This window comes from Scleropages formosus, chromosome 10, assembly GCF_900964775.1.
Source record: "Scleropages formosus chromosome 10, fSclFor1.1, whole genome shotgun sequence".
NCBI classification, from domain to species: domain Eukaryota; kingdom Metazoa; phylum Chordata; class Actinopteri; order Osteoglossiformes; family Osteoglossidae; genus Scleropages; species Scleropages formosus.
In genome coordinates this window covers 18,729,285-18,747,536 of record NC_041815.1, presented here as the reverse complement: position 1 = coordinate 18,747,536, position 18,252 = coordinate 18,729,285, and the positions used below count along the sequence as shown (strand labels likewise).

At 41.8% G+C, this 18,252-nt stretch overlaps 1 protein-coding gene across 2 annotated transcripts in view; it reads left to right on the top strand.

Annotated features, from left to right (window-relative positions):
• The window catches only part of plekhg2 (pleckstrin homology domain containing, family G (with RhoGef domain) member 2), a 41,916-nt gene extending 30,183 nt beyond the window's left edge, over positions 1–11,733 (top strand). For both annotated transcript variants that reach the window (XM_018742906.2, XM_018742907.2), the window contains 6 exons: positions 105–143; positions 443–453; positions 679–888; positions 1,649–3,158; positions 7,011–7,971; positions 9,071–11,733. In XM_018742906.2, the coding sequence (XP_018598422.2) occupies positions 105–143; positions 443–453; positions 679–888; positions 1,649–3,158; positions 7,011–7,971; positions 9,071–10,874 (4,535 nt within the window). In that variant the 3' untranslated portion in view covers positions 10,875–11,733. The remainder of the gene's footprint in view (positions 1–104; positions 144–442; positions 454–678; positions 889–1,648; positions 3,159–7,010; positions 7,972–9,070) is intronic.
• The last annotated feature ends 6,519 nt before the right edge of the window (positions 11,734–18,252 follow it).

Genomic DNA, 18,252 nt, shown 5'->3' with positions numbered 1-18,252 from the left:
AACAAACTTAATCATTGCATGATCCTGGTTGCTGGATCCTAATGTATTTCACATGAAGGCTATAGTTTCCTATTTGTAAAACTTGGTCTTATTTGTTTCCTTAGCACCTGCCAAAGATATAGAGGCAGCATGTCAACAGAGTGGTGAGTATGACCTTCCGATGACTGTCAGTACTTTTTAACACTTATGGTTTTTGTGGGGCTTCTCTTTGAGTCAGCCTATTTCTTCTCAGAGTTGGCAAAACTTCAAATTAAAATAATTCAAATTCATGATAATGTGCTTTTGCTTACTGTTAATATCTGATGATTTATTAAACTTCTTGTAAGAATGATTACATTCATTTGGCAAATGGACACAGTGAAATATATATTTTTTTGTAAGTCATTGTTCATATGTTTTCCTTGTTTTTTCTTTTTTATGCTCTATATGAACTGAATGACAGTGAAATTGAAGGTAGGCTTGAAATTTTATTGCATTCATTTAAGGAGATAATATCAACCTCTTGACTTAGCATTAAATTTGGTTTATTAACATGTTGTGAAAATGATATCTCACAGTTTTTGTCACTGTCAATCAAGTATATTAAAATGTTATTTTACATAAGAAATATTACCTTTGATTTTTTAGCTTTCATTTTCTTTATAAAATGAGTACACCTGATCTTTTCTCTGCCCACAGGCAGGCAGCGAAGGTGAGCTGTGCCCCCAGGCAGACAGCTTGGGTTCGTCCGGCAGCGCAAGTACACTAGCGTCCTCTGTGATAGAAGTGGAAGCAGGACAGGAGGACGAAGAAATTACCCCTTCCACACTCTCCATTACCGAGGAGATTATGCAGTTCATCAGTCAGAGCCAAGCACGTGAAGGCATGTTGGCTCAGTTGCCAGACAGAGTATGTATTGCCTTTGCTATTCCACTAGTGCCACCAAGTAGATCACAAACATGTATTTGCTCCAGCTCAGCCACAGATACAGACATTATTCTACATCATGGCTGCGCTTAATTGACTTAAGGTGGATGTGATGATCTTTTAAGATATACATACTGTATATATAATATATACTCAAATTGTTATTGCTGAGGGATTAAATTATGTTTGTAGTGATAAAAGGACTGCTAAGGAAATCATAATTTTACTAAAGTCAATAAAAGCTCAACTTTTATTGTAATTTTCATTTTGCTACCCCATTTTGAAAATTGAATGAATACAGCATTGACTTCTTTGCGAAGATATCACTTGATTACTTTGTTATTCAGTCAATATTTAGAGTAGTGTATAAAAGACCTGACCAAATTCTCCTTAATATCCTTAAACACTTCCAATATGACCATGACACAGTTTCTAACCATAAAAATACTGTCATTGCAGCAAGTGTCTAAACAGTATTTAGCAGGGTGAGACTGGGTAGGTGAGTGGTTTTTTTACATAAAGAACATTGCTGATTATGATCTCTGCTTGTACCACAATTTGGGGCCTAGACATGAGAAACGAATTACAAGACAAGTTATGGTAGAAGGAAGAATATATGAGAAAACATTTAATGTAGATTTGGATGGAACAGGAGAGATCACAGTATATAAGGACCAGGGCTTTGATGAGGAGCCAGCACTGTTTTCTTTTATAAAGTTTTTGATCATTTGTTTTCCTGCAGGAATTTTCTCTCATGGAATCCCTGGAGGATCCTACTACTGAGAAGGAGATGGAGCTTATTGTCCCACAGCAAAACAAAGACTGTTGTCCCTCCACTGGAATGAGTAGCCACCAGGAGGACTATAATGGTACCAAAGAAGAGAAGGCTGTAGCTCTAGTGGAAAGTAGCAAAACAGAGGATCATGCCCTTCCAAGTCATGTTGGTGAGTCTTCAAAGGAGGACAGTCCTGTGTTTACTCCATCCCCACTATGTGAGCTAGAAGAGAATGGCCAGGAGGATCAAATGCTTATTGCCATAGGAAACACTGGAGACCCTTCCGAAACCAAGAAGATAAATGACATACCTCTACCAGGTATTTTGGAGGCACAAGCTGAGGAATCTGTTTATATTGCAATAGGAGATACCAGTGCTGAGGTTTCCTGCTCTTCTGCCCAGAAAGAAAAACTGAGAATGCATCTGCCTGAAGAAGAAAAGCCCCACAAAAGGACTCTACCAAATTCTGATAAACAGAAAGCCTGGCTTACCAAAAGCGACCGGCAGATCATTGAGAAGATCCGCAACTACTATGAAGCAGCAGAGATTGTGGAGTCTCAATCCCCAAGGAGAAACAGTTTCTCTCACATCCCCAGTGGCATGGTGAAGGAGTCAGTGTCTCGGTTCAGTGTCTTTGGCTGCCAGGACAACCTCTGTGATTCAACAACTGTCCAATCAGATGGCACTGAGACTGCAGCAAGTCATATTGCTACTTCTCCTCAATTGGGAGAAGTCCATAACCAGCCTGCCCCAATGACTGGTTGTGCTGTAAACGATGCTCTCAGCCATAGTGAGCCAGTTTCAGAAGAAATGAACAAAGTAGAGTCTAACTGTGATGCCCAGACTTGCAGGGAACTGATGAAGGTCTGGAAAGAAAAAGAGAAACAAGGGACTTCACTCTGTACAGTGGTGCAAAGCAGATACAGTCTCAGAACCCAGAGTTCCACTAAGGAGCTATGCTCAGATGACAGTTATACCACTGAAAATTTTTCAAACAAGGATGAAAAAATGCTCCCTTTGGTTCTAAGTGGAGATGAAAATCCCACAGAGAATCTCACAGAGAACCAAAAATCTACATTCCAGACTTTAAAAACAGAGTTTCTCTCCCAGTCTGTGCAATCTAGAAGCAAGTTCTGTAAAAAAACTGTTACAGCTGGACATTTGGAAGGTTTACCCACCCAAATCAAAGTGGGAAAATGCTCCAGGCAAACCAAAACATGCAACAAAGCCTTCTGTGAGGAGACTCCAGATGTGATGGGGATGGGCTTATTTGAGGGTGCAGTAGACCCCTGCTTGGTAGAGAACTCGGAGAAGATCCTTAGCAAAGTGCAGATGCTGGTTCGTATGTACAGTGACAAGGCAGGCAGCATGAAGATGCCTCTACACAAAAGGCTGTGGGAGGGCCGGGAGCAGGCTGGATGCAAGGACAATATTTCTCAGAAGAAGAACACTGATAAATGTCTGATTAAGAGTTTAGGTGAGTCTGCTTCCGAATACAAAGTCATTTCTCTTTTTCCATTTTAAAAAGATAGTAGCTGGCCCTAACAGCTGACTTCTAACGAGATTTATGCTAACATATTAGTGTTTTGTTCTTCTTGTACCCCCTTCCTTCACATAAAAGAATTAATTTGTTCCATAAAATCATCCCATTAGGAAAATTCTCATTGTGTACTATTATTTCTAAAGGAAAAAAAATCAGTTTTTGATTAAATATTATATTTGTTCATTTAGCTGATACTTTTCTCTAAAACAACTTACAATTTTTTATACAGCTGAGTTATTTTTACTAGAGTAATTTGTGATAAATACCTTTCTCAAAGGGTCAACAGCTGGGGACTATTTGAACTTGGAAGCCAAAGGCAGCAGTTCCACTATGCTACCAGCTTCCCCCCAAAAATGCATTACCTAAAATTCAATAAATATCATAATAAAGGTTATTTTTGCATGGCAATGATAATACAAACATATCCTGGAAGAACTGGATTTGAGGCAGGGTACATGCTGGATTGAGATATTTTGATACCATGCCTCACAAATGTTTTGATATGAAGAAATAAAGTTCATAAGATCACTGCCTATCCTTTTCACACTATTGACACTATGACCTTAGAGGAGCTTTTTAGTGTAACTAAGAAATATTTTATACCAGGTGATCTTCACTTGGTTGTAATAGGCTTTATTTATGGTAGTGTTAAGGTGTTTGTGTTTTAAATAATATGTGGCTTAAATAACTTGGTGAATGATTTAATGTTTACATCGTACCTCTATATTAGTTTTTTTTACCTCTAGAAGTTAGTATTATTTGACAGAAGGTAGCGTAGTACTTAACGCTGCCTTGTATTCAAAAGACCCAAGGTGCGAAGTGTCATTGAGTAGAATAATTACACATTTACATTTTATTTCTAAAAGTTAGTATTGTAGCGTGCTGCGGTCAGAGTTTGAGTGGGGCAAAGAACTACGCACAGGCAGCATTCATTATGAACATTTATTGGAACTCTGGCATACAGAGAGAGGCATCAACGCGAACCAATGAAAGTAATGCTTTTGGTCCAAGGACCCCTTTTCCTCGCAAACCTTTACCTGAAGGTAGCCTTCCCAGCCTGCTTATCCTTTCTCAAGCTTTCCTTTTCCTTCTCACACTGTTCAACAGGCACTCACCCCCTTATAATCCCTGTCAGCTTCCATAGCAGTTGAACTACTAATTCACATTTTTCCCATAATTCCCAACTATTTACAATAAATATCTGTTCCTGCTCAAACATGACACCCTTCAGTAATGCACTTTGTTACTGTATTAAGGGGCAGGGTAATGTAATGTTAGAGTTACTGCCCTTGGATCCAAAAATTGTTGGTTCATATCTCATCTTCTGCTGCAGTACCCTTAAGCAAGGTACCTAATGTAAATTGCTCTGGTATAGTTGACCAGCAGTGTAAATGGGTAAACAGTTATAACTATCTTTAGAGAAAACCTTCAGCTAAATGAGTAAATGAAATCACACCACACTACTGCTGTATCTTTCTTGGGCAGCTGGTAGCAAAGTGGTTAGGGTTGCTACCTTCAGCCCCATAGGGTGCAGGTTTGAATCCCACTAATGGCTATAGAACCGTTGAGCAAAGTAGTTGCTGTAAAATTGCTTGATTAAACTTACCCAGCTGTATGAAAGGGGTAAAATAATTGTAGGTGGCTTAATGTTGTGAAGTTGCTTTGGAGAAAAAAGAATCAAATAAATATATGTAATTGATCTCTTTATGGAAGAAGTATGACCATGTTAATAAAGTGCTTGAAGGAAGTGTCTATATAGGAGTCCAACCACCATCATTCAGACCCCATTTGTAAACTTCTGGTCATTGTTTCCAGGGTAATGTAACAGATAATACAATACATTTAGCCAGAAAATGGCCGGTTTGACACCAGTGATGGGAAAAAATATTTATCTGTTGCAAAATGTCTCATAAAAGTGGAGATGCTGGTTACAGAATAAAATACCCATTACATCAATAAAATGACCATTTAAGGGGCAAAAATGCCCCTGTACTGAATAATAAACCTGTTCCATGAAAAAAAGACTATATACAGTGAGTGAATAAAATAACAGAATCACTTAACAGTATATTAATATCAAGGACCTAGCAAGGAAAAGGGCTATCTTTTGCCTTCAGAAAAGCTTCAGTCATTTTTGGAATGTTGTCATACAAGTCCTGAACTGTATAGAGTAGGATATTTCACATTCTTCAAAAAGAGATGCCTTCCAGTTCTTTGAGGAAAGAGGAAACTGGACATTAAATTTGTTTACCTGTGTGTACAGGTGCACAATTATCCTGGAATATGGGAACAATATGGGATCATTAAGAAATAGTTTTCACACCATTGGGTGCACCTGGTCTTGTAAAACAGTATCCTTTGATGTTCTCCAAACATAAAACCAACAAGATGTTGGAAGTAAGGTGAACGATGACTCCTCTGACCATATCAATTTTTAAAATTATTCAGTGGTCCATGTTTTGGGCTCCTTACACTGCATTATGCATCTTTGTGCACTGGCAACCCAGGTATAAATTCCTGACTTGTGAAGCTCATGAAATATAGTTTTCCTTGAGACTGATTCACACAGAAGGGGGTGCGGTGGCGCGGTGGCGCGGACCACAGTCCTGTTCTCCGGTGGGTCTGGGGTTCGAGTCCCGCTTGGGGTGCCTTGCGACGGACTGGCGTCCCGTCCTGGGTGTGTCCCCTCCTCCTCCGGCCTTACGCCCTGTGTTACCGGGTAGGCTCCGTGACCCTGTATAGGATGAGCGGTTCTGAAAATGTGTGTGTGTGATTCACACAGGCGCTGGTTTAATTCCCTGATAATTTTGAGGCTGTACTTTTGTTGCTTTTACATTTACATTTATTGATTTAGCAGATTCTTCTCTCGAAAGCGATGTACATCTCAGTGAAAAAACAATGTGTGCATTACATTAGCATAAAGAGAGACATAGGTGAGACGTGTGATTCTTAAGTGCGGTTAGTTTCTTCCCACCATATGACATTTAGCAGCTATACTGTGAAGTGTCCATCTTTCTCCGTTGGAAAGATTCAATTTGCAATCACTGTTCCTCTTTGCCAGTGTAACTTGTCCATGTTTGGCATATGCTGTCATTATTATTCACATTGTTCCCCTTGTTTTAGCAGTTTTTGTGAATGCTGCACCTGCAATTTGAGCACTGATTATTTGACCTCTTTGTAACTCCATTAGTTGCCTGATGTTGCTTTGAAAAGTCACATATTAAATTTACATTTACATTTATTCATTTAGCAGACGCCTTTGTCCACAGCGACGTACATCTCAGCGAAAGTACAACATATGCATTGCACTAAGAGAATGAGACATAGCTGCAGACATGAAAGTCTCAAGCAAACCTAGTTTGTTACCTGCCACTTGCTGCACCGAGGTTCATCGTATTAAAGTGATGAATGTTAGACGTCTTTCACAGCTGACACATACAGCTAATTGGCAGTCAACCAAATTGCAGCTGCATTTGTAATCGTGATTTCGAAACCTCAAAATTAAACTCTTCTTTTTTATGTGGTGTTCCTGCTATTGTCTCTACACACTGTATAAGCCTTTGTAGTGTTCTTTCATTGTATAAGACCCTGTTATAAAAGGGATAACTGTGGAGCTATTTTGTAGTGCTATTTCACATCACAGGGTAAATCAATTATCTATTATTATTTTTATTGCATAATGGACTTAAGCTAGCTTGAAGCAGATGTTTTGTTTAATAAAAGTATATGTAATTAAATGTATGTTGAGACTAAAACTTTAAACCTGCTGTGTTTATTTTCTTTTAGGCTGCTCTACCATCTCTTCGGTGTCTACAGAGCCACAGATATATGGCCACGTTGTTGTACGAGAGCAGCTCTCTCCCACTTACATCCAAGAGAACTGCTGTATTCTAGCTGGTCCTAGGGAGAACACTTCAGATCTGGAAGGGTCTTCTACATCATGCCCTTCTTCTCCCCTCTGTTCTGTCGCTGAAAGATGTCAAGAGACAGCTGATCTGAAGACATCAACCACAGACACAAATATCCTTAATCATGTGCCTGGGGATGCCTCCTCAGAAAGCAAATTTTGTCTGGGAACATCCCAGCTACAGGATGAAGAAAAGCTACTTATACCTTGTAAAAGTATAGAGGAGGGAATGAACAGTGGCAACTCACAGCAAAAGACATTGACAGATCAAGAAGTTGATCTTAATATCTCTACAGATGGCAACGATGTAACACCTGTCTCAGAGAAAGTTACGGAGAAAACAACAAATGTTTTATTGGATCCAGCTTGTGCAGTGGAGCCTGAACAATCAAGTATCATCTTAACTTCAGCAGCTACTGAAAACCCTGCGTTTTTGCCATCAGAGAATGACATGGACAGTAAAGACTTGGAGGGTGACTCTTTAAATATAGGCATGACAGCAAAGTGTCCAAACAAGATCCCCATATTCAACGTTCCACTGCAGACACCTGTGTTTGAAGACTCAAATGCTTCAGCTGAGCCACCCTTATGTTCAGGCACCAAGCAGGACTTATTCAAATCAAGTGAACATGTTTCCAGTATGCTGGAACTTCCCCAGGATAAGGGAAATGTATTTGAGGACAAAGACTTGGCAGGCCAGAGCCAATGCCCACCTCAGATAAAGCTTACTTTTTCAGAACTTCCAAAATTCACAAGTAAAAGACCTCCTGATCTACCAACTACTAAGGAAAGACGAAGCCAAATGTTGCAGATGCAATCTCTGCCCGACATTAGTCCCAGGTTTGTATCAACAATGTAAATAGACACACACACTGGCTGAAGCCGCTGCTCCCAAGTGGGGTCGTAGCGAACCGGAGCCTAACCCGGCAACACAGGGCGTAAAGCTGGAGGGGGAGGGACACACACCCAGGACGGGGCACCAGTCTGTCACAACGCACCCCAAGCGGGACTCAAAGCCCAGACCGCCAGAGAGCAGGACAGATCACCCCTACATTTAGTTTTCTGTGTTCTTATATTTCGCTCTACATATTTTGATATTTCTAACATTAATTCAACATGGGTTTGAAGTCTTCTCACGCAGGAAGTTTCCAAAATTCAGAATTTTGAACTGTGAATTCTGAAAGTATTCAGAACCCTTCACTTTTTCCACATTCCTTTATGTTATGCTAAAATCCCCTCAGTCTACACTGAATATCCCATAATGACTATGTGAAAACAGGATTTTAGAAATTTTTGCAAATTTATTAAAAGTCACACCCAAGAACATTTGTACTTTTGCTGAGATGTATGTCGCTTTGGACAAAAGCATCTGCTAAATGAATAAATGTAAATATTTGAGGCTGCGATCATTGCCAAAGGTGCTTCAACTAAGTATTAAGTAAAGGGTCTGAATACTTAAGTCAGTGCAATATTTCAGTTTTTTATTTTTAATAAATTTGCGCTTAGCATCTGGAAGGAAAAAAAAGATTACACCTAACAAAACTGGGGTATAGAAAGTTGACAGCAGGCCGTAACTTGTGGAAAACTGCAGGGTCGCTGTTTTCTTTTTTAGGTTTTGGCCTCAGGTAAGAAAAGGCTTAGTGCTAAAAAGCACCGACTTGCTCACCATCTCCTCCCACCACATAAATTAAATATCTTGCCCCAGGTTTAAAATATGAAAATATGATATGAAAATGCAAATCTGCTCACCCCATTATGAAACTGCCATTTTGTAATAAATCATGGCAATGTGATATTAATGTTTAAGCTGGCATTTATTTTAAGTTTCATCTAACAAGGAATTTACAAGCCTTGTACATTTATGTTAACATACCTGATTTTAATGTACAGATAGTCACAACATGTTTTGAAATTCTCCTCTTAATTTTTGTCATTTTAGGCTGTTTCCTTCCTCCCTTTGGGCCCAGGAAATTGCTCAGAACACATCACCAAAAGCAGGACAATCCCCAACAAGGAAGCTTTACTCCGAAAACTCCTGTGAAAAGACATTCAGCAGCCATAACAACACCAGCAGTCATGACAGCATGCTTTCTTCTGCCTTTACTAATGATCTTGTGAAGTGCTCTGTCTCATCAACTGAAAATCTCCAGTCCGCTTGCTCTTCAACTACTCCAGGTATTCTGAGTAAAGTCCAAGCTGCATCATGCATTAGCCAGAGTTTGGCAAAAAGAAACGCACGGGGCCAATCCTCAACTTTGCCTGTTGGGCTGAATTCAAAAAACCCTTCCTCTGCCTCTCTGCCTCCATCCTCTTCGTCGCTGAGGCTACGGTCTCCCTCACCCAAACCATGCTGTGTAACAAGTCCCTCTCAGAATTCCAATCTTGCAAGTGCACCTCTAAACAAACAACAAGTCAGGAATGTGGTTTTGAGTTCTTCTAGATCCAGACAGTCCCCTGCAATATCCTCTCCACCCTATCATTGTGAGAGGCCATCATCGCCAGCCCTGCCAGTCAGTCCTCAACAGGTCTCTGCTTCTTCTGATCCCCAGCTGCACTCACCAAACTGGAACACTAACAACAATAATAACTGTAAGGGGAATGATGGTGTTATTAACAGCAAGCCACCTTTAGCAAGTGTGGGACGGCCATTATTCTCTCCAGACCCACTTCGAAGTTCATCTTACAACAGAGTGGCCCGGCCATTTTCTTCGGCTTCTGAGCCCAACTCTCGGGTACATTCTCCTTCTCCTTCTTCCTCTCCTTCTCCTTGTATCCCAGTACACATTCACGACCAACCTTGTTCTGTAACAAAAAGACCACCCCATCCAAAGACTCCTCAAATATCTGGATCACGTACTTTCACTCCACTTTGCCTCTCCCTGGATCGTTCAGTCCCATCATCGGCTTGTTCCTCACCCTCATGTGGGAGCCCCCGTGTCACCTCCCCACCTCCTATAGGTATCTCCAAGAACATGTGGGGGGCCACAATCCCACAGCCACAAAATCCTTTAGTCACATCCTCTTCGATGACAGGCCTGTCTCCTGAAAGTGGCTCTAGCCTACCGCAGACCCTACGGCAGCCACGTGGTAACAGCCTACCTTTCCTCAGTCTAAGAGACAGATCACCTAGCCCAGCACAAAATGGGCACAAACCACTCACAGACAGTAGAGATTATTCACAAAGTCCTGATTGTGATCCAGGAGTACTGAGTCTCCAGGTAGCATACAGGAGCCCCCCATCCTGTTTCAGTCTGGGTGTCATGTCCCCCGTCAGACTGGCACAGAGCAAAATCAGTCAGGGTGCACGGCATTTCACCAGTGTTGCCTGGCCTGATGTACAAGAGCTGTTAACCAAGTACGCAGGGAACACAGCCGAGGAGGACTCTGTTCCCACTCCTGTGCTCTCCAAGGTCAGCTTGAGTGATTGTGACAATGGTGAGAACAACAACCAGAATAGCCATGACTGCACCCATGTGATCTGCTCTCCTGTGGCAGACGTGTCTGTTCCCCCCCTTGAGGGTGAGCCAGAGGTGCCATCTCAGGCACATGGAGTTCGGAGACCAATGAAGACCAGCTACGCCACCACTGTCAATCTGCAGATCGCTGGCAGTGGCCGTATAACTGCCTTCAGCAATGCTCAGGTTAGTCTGACCCAGACTCTTGTACCTGCATCTGACAGTCAAGGCCATCGGCGCATCAGTGTGAGCGGCTGCAGCCTTGCTCAAACCTGCAAGAGGGTCTGAGGTAATTCATACCACAACTCGTGTAATTGTGCCTTTTTTTTTTCAAAACAGGAAATTCAGACTACACCTCCATGAAAATGTATTTAGTTATTTTTCTGTTTTATTTTATTGATCATTTTTATATATTTCCCATGCAATTTTCCTTCTCCAAGCCAAAAGCCAAAACCACTTTTTACACAAAGATTTGGTGCAATCACCTAAACATTGAGGAGTTATTCTTGGAGAAGTTAAACCATGCTGTGGCTTTTATTTATACTGTAGTTTTTGTTTTGTCTGTGTGTAGCACTTAATGCTGTCGCCTTATTTTGCACAAAGTCTTAAGCTGTGTGTGGTTTGACGAGTCTGTGAAATGGACTTATTTCAGGGCAAACTGATATATCAGTGTTTTCTGTGTATGTTAAAATGTCTTATTAGTCTTTAAAGGGTCTGTCAATTGTACAAGCTGAAAAGTACATTTCTTCTAAGTAGAATTTAAGGGAATTTTTGCAATTATAACAGCTTTTTGTCAGAATACAACAATACAGTGATTCCAAAGATGATCATGTCACTTCAACCACCATTATAGCTTCAGAATCAGAAAAACTTTAGGAAAAATCCATTTGGTTTGGATAGTGAAAGAGCAAAAAACCTAAAAAAGAGTTGAAATAAGAGGCTCTGCATGACTTCAAGCATAAAAGTGCTTGAAGATGTCACTGGGACTGAAAAAATTCTTAAATACAAAAAATAGCAAACTGCATACAAGTTTATCATCAGACTTTTATCAGACAAAATTTCCCACTTCAAAGCAGAAATAAAATGCTTCTTGTGTTTTGTTTTTAGTTACTTGCAACCTATTAATAAACTGAAATAAAAGTCTCGATTCTGGATTCTTATACTGTAAAGCAGCTCTTGCATTTATACGATCAAATGGGGAGTTGGTGTCATTATATATGCCTGGGAGAAGCGACCAGCCCTTCCCATGTACAGTATGACTTAGGATAGTTGAAAGGAAGTTTGCACTTACAAGGACCAAATTTGAATTTACCATGCCTCCAAACAACTGAGCAGCACAAAGCATTTACATTTATTCCTTCAACACTTTTCTCCAATGCGACTTAAAACCGTTATTAACTAGTATTTAGTTGACGCCTATATCCCGTGACTTACAGTGCTAGATGAACTGCACTAAACTCCCTGTAACCATTCACCCATCTATACAGCAGAGCAACGTAACACACACACACACACACACACAAAAAAAAAAACAAAAAAAAGGACAATTGAGAGTCACCACTGCGCCTGAAAAATGTCTTTAGACTGTGGCAAAAAACTGGATCACCCAGAGGAAACTCATATGAACACAGGGAGATGTACGAGGAATTTATTTGAGGGAGACATTTATATGAGGGTGAGTCAAAGAGTATCTGCAATAATGTGCAATCTTTTGCTTACAGACTAGATACTTTTGACATACCCTTGTATATTCATTCTGTTTATAGTGGTGTTTTAGAGTTTTCTTTATAAGTAATTACAAAATGAGGATACACAAAAAAATAATACCATATATAATGTAAGTGCAAATTTATTGTAGAATATCCCATAAGGTTTATGTGGTGAGAGGTTAAATCATAAATATATAGCACTGCTGCATTATACACAATATTGAAGTCAAAAAAGTGTTGGTCTGTGTTGAGAAGCCTCATGGCTTGTGGGTAGAATCTATCCTTGAACTTCACTGAGAAAAATGTGCAAAATTTTTGAGATAGATAGTTAGATAGATAGATAGATAGATAGATTGTCATTGCATAGTACAGGTACATAGCAACGAAATGCAGTTTAGCATCTACCAGAAATGCAAATAGCAGAATTGTGGAAATGAACAAGTCCAGTTAAATATAAGAAATATATGTACAACAATTAAATAAATAGAATATGGCAGAGAGTATGTACAGAAATTGTTGAACAGTTAGCAGTAGTAATGTATATACACACACACACACATTTTCAGAACCGCTTGTCCCATACGGGGTCACGGAGAACCGGAGCCCACCCGGCAACTCAGGGCGTAAGGCCGGAGGGGGAGGGGACACACCCAGGACGGGACGCCAGTCCGCCGCAAGGCACCCCAAGCGGGACTCGAACCCCAGACCCACTAGAGAGCAGGACCCGGCCCAACCCACTGCACCACTGCACCACCACTCGTAATGTATATATATAAATATAAATACTTTGGACTTTGCAGCTGTAAATTGTACTAAATCCTTTTGTTCAAACCAGAATTTTCTGGTAAATATTAAAATATAAATCTTTTAAAGGTCCAAAGGGCAGTCAGCTGCCTTTTATAGAAACCTTAACATTCACCTCTCGATAACACTAGAAAGTTTACCAAATCAGAGAAATTAAGACTTTATTAGAAAAACAACATCAGGTTAAGACATTAAAGTCAACTTTAAGCCCTCCTCAATGCTAACTGGATCATTCTGTATGGCCTGACAGCTACTTATGTGAAAACTGAAAATGCACAACTAAAACTGAAAACATAACTCACAGAGGGACATGAGGATTGCTAGGTTACATCTGGGTATCTGGAGTATTATTTTGTAGAAGGCTGGCTGATTTGTTACCATTTGTATTTGGAACGTTGAGGGAAACCACTATTTCGTTTTTCTCGTAGTGTAGTGGTTAGAGCTGTTGCTTTTAGACGAACAGGTCGCAGGATCGCGTCTTGCTGTCAGCTGTAATACACTTGAGCAAGGTATTTACCCTACAATTGCTCCAGTAAAAATTAGCCAGCTGTATAAAGGGGTAAATAATTGTAAGTAGCTTAACATCATAAGTCACTCTGGAGAAAAGCGTCAGCTAAATTAATAAGTTAACATTTAAAATGTATTAATCTTTTTTGATGCATGGCTAATATTGGTTTATAAACTGCATTTATCTGAACCAAACACCAAAAACAGAACAATTGCCAGTTATCAGTCACTAGAGTCAAAAATGTTAGGAAGTTATGGGTCAGATGAGAAATACAAGACAAACCAGACAGATGAGTGCTCAGGAAAGATGGAGTAATCTTTTCATCTCACGTTTATTCATTGGGCAGACGTTTTCTCCACAGCTATGCACAACTCAGAGCAAACAAAAAAGACACATAATTATCTTCACTGATCTGACACAGCAAGGGGATGCGGGGGTGCAGTGGCGCAGTGGGTTGGGCCAGGTCCTGCTCTCCAGTGGGTCTGGGGTTCGAGTCCCACTTGGGGTGCCTTGTGACAGACGGGTGTCCCGTCCTGGGTGTGTCCCCTCCCCATCTGGCCTTACATCCTGTGTTACCAGGTTAGGCTCTGGCTCCCCACAACCCAGTTTGGGACAAGTGGTTCAGAAATCTGACATTGCAGCTACATGCTCCTTAGCTTTGTGTTCTTTTGTTTTTTGGCAGTGCCATGCACTAATTTTTCTCGCCAACCATAAACACAGTAACGCTGGAAGTATTATTTCCGGAAGGAAAACCTAAAATTAGAGACATAGTGGAGACATACCATGAGGAACAAAGAAATTAAATGCCTGGTAGGCTGTCATCCTTTGGTGTTAAAAACCATTTTGGACAGAGATAAATTTTGATTTCTACAGCTCAAGTACATGTATAGGATCAACATTTTTATAACACAGTTGGCAAGACATCAATTGAGCCTTCTTTGATGGCAGTTGCTGAATTACATCTATCCAGAAATGGACATTGACGTATCAGCCGGCACAAGTTAAGCACAGTCAGTCTCTCAGAGCAACACCGCCACTCTGTGCGACATCACTACACTACACTATAGTACTGTGCTGTACGTTTTTTCCTCATTTGTCTCTTGTCTTTGCCAGGCTAAGGTGTGTCTGGTCTGGGAAGTGTTTAGGTTGGAGGGAAATGCCAAATGGTACTAAATGTATCTCTTTGCATAACTGACACACACAGCAAACAAGAAGCGATCAAAAAGAAAGTAAGAGGAGCCAAAAAAAAAACCACAGCTACCTCCTTATAGCACTTTTCACAGTAATGACAGTGTACAGTAGAGGTGGGCTCCTTATTTAACAGATTGAGCGATAAACATTTTCCTTAGACTCTAGTTTAACAGAACCCAAAAAGATCCTGCCTGTCCTACTGCCCTCGTCTGCTCAGCGCCGACTTCTCTGACCTTCATTCTTCGCTCTGAACGTGTTCCGTCAACATCTTACTTGAAGGTCGCCACTGTGACTGAACCATTGCTCAGACACGGAGGCAGCCAGAGTCGACCTCGAGTCCTTTCTCGAACCTTTGCGCAACACGTGACTTTACGGCATAATCACACCTGATACTAGTCTATCTAGGCAGAGGGCTGAGCTCGAAAGCACACGGCCTGGGTTTGGCCACCGGAGATTCGGTGAGCAGCGGCAGCGCAGCTCTGTCACCGGGTCGACTACTTTGGTACATTATGATTAGGAGGCGTGACGTGTTCGCCCTTCTGCTGATTTGAAAGACGTCTTCCGGGCGCCGCTGGTTCACGCGAAGATTCGCGTGTCAGCCGCGCGGACTACTTGTACTACTTCTGCAGAAAAGCCCCCCTGAGTGCGTTCATGGCGCTCGAGGGCGGAGAACGGCTCGCGCTGACTCCTTTCCACACTCGTTCAAGCGCCACACCAATGCTGGGGTACATCTGACACCAACGCGCTTTTATTTTCACTTTTTCGCTCCGGTTTTTTTTTCCTTCTTTCATCTACACGAATGTCAAGTAAGTAAGACTTATTTCCTAACGTGCTTAGAGGTTTTTTAACTACTGTATGTCGACTGTTTCACAAACTTTAACTAAAAACACCTCACGCAAGGTTAGTTTTACTAGCTCACACAATCTACACGAGGCGATCTTGATTAAGCGAGATAAACAACATAAACAGCCATTGATTGATAACCTGTTGTTGTGAAGGCTGCATTCTGTGTGACGCATGCTGAATATGTATGCCAAAATTGACCGGTGCAGTGCAGCACCGTGACCGTGTGTCCGCTCGCGCCCCTCTTCTACGCGTCTCGCGCGGGTCTTGTGATCCCTGCTTGTCCCCGCGCAGCGAACCGCAGCAGATCGGGCTGCAGCGCAACGGGCTGACCGTCCTCCTGCCCACGCGCACTCAGTGGTCCCAGAATGGTCACTTCTGTGACAGCAGTGTGTGCAGAAACAAGTTAGTTTAAGTTAATGCGCTCACGCTCAAGTGGACGAACTGCTCACCGACAGAACATCCCGAAACTAAGGCGCTCGCGGAGGAGCGGCAATCAAGCAAGGTGCGTACAGTATGTCTCACGCCACGTGCCTCCTGTGGCGACTCTCTCTCTCTCGCGCTCAGAATGATCATCACCGGCGCGCGCGGGTTGAAACTCAGCTCATCTGCCGTCTTAACTGTACTGTACTGTGTACAGTGTACGGAACTGCTGTGAAAATGGCGAAATAAAATCCCTGCTGGCAACGAGTCACCTGAGTATTTTACAGAAAAAAAAACATAAGTCCTCGATTTTGGGGACTAGTATGCGGAGGACAGATGATGTCCGGCCCTGGAAACGAAACACACACACACACACACAATAAGCGTAATTTTTTTTGCAATGCAGCGCGGTGTATCCTGGAATATGTACTATTCGCATGCATACTCCATACTATACCGTACGTACATGTGAATTTTTATACCTACAAAGGGGATAAGCAGATACATTATTGTGAATAAAATAAATAAAAAAAACCTGTAAATATAAACGCATTTACTTGCATAATTTTTTCCGTGTGGTAACAGTAGCTCACAATGGGGTTCAAGGGGAGCAGCTAGCGCTCGGCTGCCTTCATGCAACTAAGTTATGATGGAAACTGTTGGATAGTTCTACTTTGAGACATAGTCTCAAAACGGGGGGGTGCGTTGGCGCAGTGGGTTGGACCGGATCCTGCTCTCCAGTGGGTCTGGGGTTCGAGTTCCACTTGGGGTGCCTTGCGACGGACTGGCGTCCCGTCCTGGTTGTGTCCCCTCCTGCTCCAGCCTTATGCCCTGAGTTGCTGGGTTAGGCTCCGGCTCCCCACGACCCCGTATGGGACAAGCGGTTCAGAAAATGTGTGTGTAGTTAAGAACATCGTTTTATGATTGAATTAAGGTATTTTATTTTAAAAAAACTTAGACATTAAATATATTTCCTCTGTATTATGCATTTGTCTTTTTCCCCTGGAATATTTTTGCGATGGTCCGCAATTTCCCGTAAATCCCGCTAAAAATGACGACGGACGGCTGAATTGTTTTAGCGACTCTGAGTCGTGAGGGGGCGCTGCAGGCTGCGTGCAACGTGCGAGTAGGTGGCGGTGAAAAGCGCGAGCAAGACGATGTTTGGTGCACTTTGTGTGTTTTTTTTTTTTTTTTTTTTTTCCTCCTATACCAAAACAAACAACCATAAACAATTGCATCAATAATTTACAACATTGCAAACAAAGCATAAAACTCTACTATTTTTTTTCCCCCTTTGTCAGGAGAAAAACAAATGTAATCTAGCTAAATTATACAATTCAAATAAATTAAGTGTGTCTTGCATTCTCATTCTAGGTATCTTGTAAAGTCTTAACATGTTGTCCATTCGTGCAATTTCAGTAACTGCTTGTTACTGAGTAATTGAGTCTAAGTCAGAAGCATTGGGTACAAGGCTGATGGGGGTTACACCCCAGGTGGGATGCCAGTCCATCGCAGGGCAGCCACTAACACAAACATTCGTTTACCTATTCATGCCTTAAAAGAGCAATTTAGAGACATCGATCCATCGCAACTGCATGTCTTTGGACTGCTGGAGGAAACCGGAGCGCTCGGAAGAAACCCACATAAACCTCGGGAGAAGCTCCAGCTGTAGTACCCTTGAGCAAGGTACTTGCCCTAAATTGCTCCAGCAATAATTGCGCAGCTGTATAAATGGGTAAATAATTGTAAGTAGCTTAACATTCTGTGTTTCTTTGGAGGAAAGCATCAGCCCAGTGAATAAATGTAATCACCAAACAGGCTGACTTGGGATTGAACCCAAATTCTGTCACACCACCCAGGCACCATGAAGCTTAACAATTCAATAGGGCAGCATTAGGTACTGGTGTTCATTGCAGTGTGTGGAATGTCATTAGCAAATCTAAACATGTTGAGTTTATTTACATTTATCCATTCAGCTAACACACACACACATTTTCAGAACCGCTTGTCCCATATGGGGTCACGGGGAACCAGAGCCTACCCGGTAACACAGGGCATAAGGCCGGAGGGGACACACCCAGGATGGGACACCAGTCCATCACAAGGCACCCCAAGCAGGACTCAAACCCCAGACCCACCGGAGAGCAGGACTGTGGTTCAACCCACTGCGCCACCACACCCCCTCATT